We start from the raw sequence: 5,172 nt of genomic DNA, 5'->3' as shown, positions 1-5,172 counted from the left end.
TTATATGTGTGTATATATATATATATATATATATATATATATATGTTTTAAGGAAACCATGTGGTATTTCCTTGGCGAACTGTGTCGCGTGCGTATGTGTACGCTATTTCTATCGTGTTTTGATATGAGTTGCCCACACGATAAAATGATGTAGAACACACGCCTTTATTGATATTGCCACAACGAAGCTGCGTGCTGCGTGAGGAACTGATTAACGTGGGAATCATAAATTTTAATCGGAAACGAAGTAAAAGTTAGGTACCGGAGAATAAGCGAATACCCTAGATTGTGGCGCTGCATAACATACTCAGAACTAGTAACTTAAGAATCTACAGATGCATGCGAGCGCTCCATATAACGAGAAACACTTGCTGGAAATTCAAGAGTCGTACGCAACAATGTATGTATATAACAGGAGTGGAAGTTACTTTTTAAAAGTAATACGTTACTGTTACCGTTATTTGCGGTGAAAAATAACTCGTTGCCGTTACCCATTCTAAAAAGTAATGCATTACCATTACTTAAAAAGTAACGATAAAAAAATTGTCACTTTTCGTTACTTTTTTTGTGCAGGATGAGACGAGCCTACTCACCGATTTTGATGAAATTAGAGTCATTCGACACGTTTTTGCACGAAATGAACGAATCTGGCAGAAAAATAAATATCGCTTTGCCCGATAAATTAAAATCAATGGTTAAAGACTTTTTAAAATGGTAAAACAGACTTTAGGACAGAGTATAAATAAACTATAAGATATTTAACATTTATCTTTGAATTTTTTATCTTTTATTAATATTTTATATAAATTTTATATATATAAAATTTTATTAAACATATATTAAACATAAGTATTATGTTTAATTCTGTGGTATTTTATTATATAATAGATATTTTAGTTTTTAGTTTTTTAGTTATTTAATTTTTTAGTGTTCTTATGTTAAAATAACGATAGTGATCGAAACAAAAATAAGCAAAAAGTTTTTTAGTATCTATAATTTTTATTGTCCATGACGGCCATTCACATGATACTCATAGATAGGACGCATACATATACTCATGGGAACTACACAAAGACATCTCAGAATCAGATCTATCTCTTTCTATCACATTGAATCAGCAGTCTGTTTATATAAGTCTAAGAACTACACTTATTACCTAAATAGAAATCAAATCTCTCAGACAATCATATACGATTACAAAACTTTAATTTATATGTCTTCTTATGATATATTTTATATTTAGAGACATTATTAATTTTTTAAAATACTACAGACCTTTTAGTTTATAACCTTTTTATTTAGAGATATTTTATATTTTATATTGTAAGTAAGTTCATAACTGAATTTGTTAACATTGAAAATGATCGGGTACAAAACGTTTATTATAGACCATTGTTTTTGTTTATAATTTAACTATTTATATTATTAACTATTTAACTGTTTAACTATTTATATTATTAAAAAGATTTTTATATTAAGCTTATTTCATATTATTATTTAAATATATGTTTGTTTCACTTCAACTTATTGCACCAGTTCAGAGAATGCAGCAATAAAAAATAAATCTTATGTACAGTAGAATCTGGATTATTTGTTTTCTTAATCTCCCGGATTGTCCGACATAGGGTTCTTTCCAGCAAGAGATGACACAGTGTAAAGCGGGAAGCACAAACTCTTGCATAACGCATAAATCTTCATATGCACATATGTAAGGCATAAAAAATTCAACCAATCAAAATTTTTTATTTCATGAAAAGAAAAGAAACGAAGGACTTTGATTCTTATCTTTTTCACTTTTTGCATTACGTATTATGTGTAAAGCAGTCTGCTTCCCGCTTAATACAACGAATCATTACATTCTTGTTATTTGCTAATGTTAAACGAAGATGACATGTTCATTGTGTCATTCTGTGTTGCTTGATGAAAAACATCATTCATTATTAAGTTTTTGTGATGATAACATTATGCATCTTCTTACTGATTGAGATGCAAAATATTAAGAAACCGCTTTATAAGAGTTTTTATAAGAGGGAATTATAAGAGTTAAGAGAGATAGTCTACTTAAAACTGAAATTTATAATAATATAATAATTTTAGAGTTTATTATGTTTTTAATTTTATTTTGATTAATATAATCATTAAAAACTTTTTTGTTTTTCAACTTTTATTATATATATATACAATTATTATATATATTATATTTATTATATATATATACAAAAGATTCGAAATTTACGAATTGAGAATACAGGACATGATACTTTATGCTAAAAGCTTATAAAAAAACTTTTTCTTTTTGCAAAATTGTCTAACAAGTAATTTTCACAGGAGAGCAGATTGAAGTTATAATTTTACTGCAGGGAAAAGTTATTCGTTTCAGCACAAAAAACAACTTTTTCCTTTAGCAAAATTCTGATAAAAAGTTTTCAGGAGAGCAGGTTCAAATTATCAAATAAGCGCAAAAATTATTTATTGGACGCAATTTTGCTATAGGAAAAAATTGTTTGTTTTAGTAGAAAGTATTATGTTTTGTACTTTGAATTCATGAATTTTGAATCACCTAGTATATATTTTTATAAATGAGACTCTTATTTATATAAATAAATTAGCACATTATAAATAAATAAGAAACGCTTAAACTTTTATTTTTACAATGTGTTCAAAACTACTCCAAGATAATTTAAAATTCCCCCCTCCCCCCCCCCCAGAGAGTTTTGGAGAGGGAACATAAAGAGTAGTTTTTAAAATAAAATATATATGTCGTTATGATATTTGTTTCAATGTTTATTGTACATCAATATCTATAGTAATTATTAGCACAACAGAAATACAAATAATTTCATTATATAGTAATTTATGAGACCAAGAAGAAAAAGTGTTCAAAGCTATCCCCTTCTCCCCTACTTTAAATTCTAAAAGCATGTTGCATCAACATATTAATCAGTATGTCAGGTTGAATACTTTTCAAATGTAGTATTTTTTTTAGTAAGTATTAAATTTATAAAATTAGTCGATTGATTACATTTGTAAAATTAATCAATTGATTACGTTTTATAAATGTAATACCTACTTATAAATGTAATGTCTTCTTTAGTAGGCATTATGTTTATAATAAAATAGCCGACATATTGATCAATATATTGATGCAACAGGCGGTTCACTTGTTTAACCATAGAAAACAGACCTCATGTACATACAAGACTATTAGTAAACAGTTGTTTGTTTCATTGCTACGAATAAAAATTGCGTCTGTGCACTCAATGACTAAAATTGTAATTTGCGTATTTAAAAAAAATATTTAAAAAAATTTTGTTTATTCTTTATTGTATTTTACATGCTTTTGATTTTTAATGTTTGAATGAATTTTTAATGATTTTTAATGGTTATAGAGATTTTGCTTTAAAATGGATTTGTCGATATTGTTTAAATCATTTTTTAAACTTCTTTTAACTTTATTTTACACATGTTTGTAAAATTCAAAGATGTGTCATTTTCTTTTTTCACTTTTACATTGATTATAATATAAATAAATACTTTTACAATTAATGTATTATAAGAGTTAATTTATTATTATTTTTTAAAGGATTTTTTTACTTAATAAATAATTATTAACATATAATATATTAAATATACTAAAATAGCTTTCTATGCAAATTTAATTTACAAATTTCTCAAAATTGTGTCAGAGAATAATTTAATTTTTTTAAATAAACGGAAGCATATCATATTCAGCATTCAAAACTATGAGAAATAATTATCTTCATATTTTTACATTTTTTGTCAAATTGTGTAGTAGATTTATCAAAATGGAGATTTAATAGATATATATTGTCAAATATTTAATATATAAAATCACATTTTATATGAAATTTTATATGAAATTATAAATCTTCAGGTTCCAAGTAATTAATAGATTTATTTATTTCGTTTTAAGTTGTTAAAGACTTTAAACAGCCTGAAACGAAATAAATAAATCTATTAATTGCTTGGAATCTGAAGATCTCGCAAACAAACTTTTTATTTAATTTTGAGATTTATTTAAATGTGAAATATAAAATAAAATCAGAAAAGATTAGATATTAGATAAGATGTTGTGTTTCGAATTTATTGTTCTTTCAGTTTTCCATTCGAAAGTTCAGTGGAGATGCTGTCTATTTCCATCTTTGTTTCGATTGTCGGTTTTTTCTTCATATATGTTTTATAATAAAAATCTCCAAATAACATAATCATAAATAAATTCTGCGGTACCATCACATATATCGGCCATAGTGGAAAACCGCAATTTTCCACCCAGGTTAATTGTAAATAGTGTAAAGTGATCACGAAAAATTGGACCAGCTGCAATTGAGTGATGTGCTTTTTCCATAAACTTGTGTTTATCTTCATGGACGCTAACAGATAGTGCGTATACATTATTATGTGAACAAATGTATTAAAAAAACCTGAAACATATTATTAGTAATTAATTCATCAAAATAAGGATGCTTTTGTCGATGGATGAAACTTATTAGTCAATCATACGGCGCGCCTGTACTCATTTGTTTTCAAAATATATTCATAATTTTAAAAATCGCCTGGATACATAAATGACTCTTTACATGTTGAGAGGAGAATAAATTTTTCTTTTAATATAAAAATTACAGTCGATATATGCACAAATGTGAAAGAATAACACAAAGAGAAGAAGTTATATTTATTAGAAAATAATAGGAGTTATGTTATCTTTTTTATTTAGAATAGTTAAGGAAGTTACATGAATTTTTAAATATTTTTTGAATTAGTTAATTCATAAAAAAAACATTCCGAACATTAATGACTTGTTCATATTAAATAGATCTGTATTATAAAAACGTTTTTACACGTGAGAGTTAATTATATTGCAAAATGTAATATTTTAAATTTATGTAGCGCGCTTACAGCAACCGATCGATTTTTATCGACATTTGATTAGCGCGATCACGCCTTCCTGATGCACTCGATATAGAGGGAACAGATATATCAATATAATATGGCGAAATATAGAGAGAAAGTAAACGTTGATCTGCTGGTTTTAATATATCTTGCCCGTATTTATCCTACATTTATGTATTTATGTATTTATGTACTCAAGAAATATATATATATATATATATATAAATAAATATATATATATATATATATATATATATATAT

At 25.8% G+C, this 5,172-nt stretch overlaps 1 protein-coding gene across 1 annotated transcript in view; it reads right to left on the bottom strand.

Annotated features, from left to right (window-relative positions):
- Positions 1-4,104: 4,104 nt before the first annotated feature.
- Positions 4,105-5,172, bottom strand: part of LOC105622161 (elongation of very long chain fatty acids protein AAEL008004-like) — a 7,609-nt gene continuing 6,541 nt past the window's right edge. Inside the window, exon 5 of the mRNA XM_012203591.1 lies at positions 4,105-4,442. Within this exon, the coding sequence (XP_012058981.1) occupies positions 4,105-4,442 (338 nt within the window). The remainder of the gene's footprint in view (positions 4,443-5,172) is intronic.

This window comes from Atta cephalotes, assembly GCF_000143395.1.
Source record: "Atta cephalotes unplaced genomic scaffold scaffold00041, whole genome shotgun sequence".
Classification (NCBI taxonomy): domain Eukaryota; kingdom Metazoa; phylum Arthropoda; class Insecta; order Hymenoptera; family Formicidae; genus Atta; species Atta cephalotes.
The sequence above is the reverse complement of the archived record's forward strand: the minus strand, read 5'-3'. Positions and strand labels throughout refer to the sequence as shown.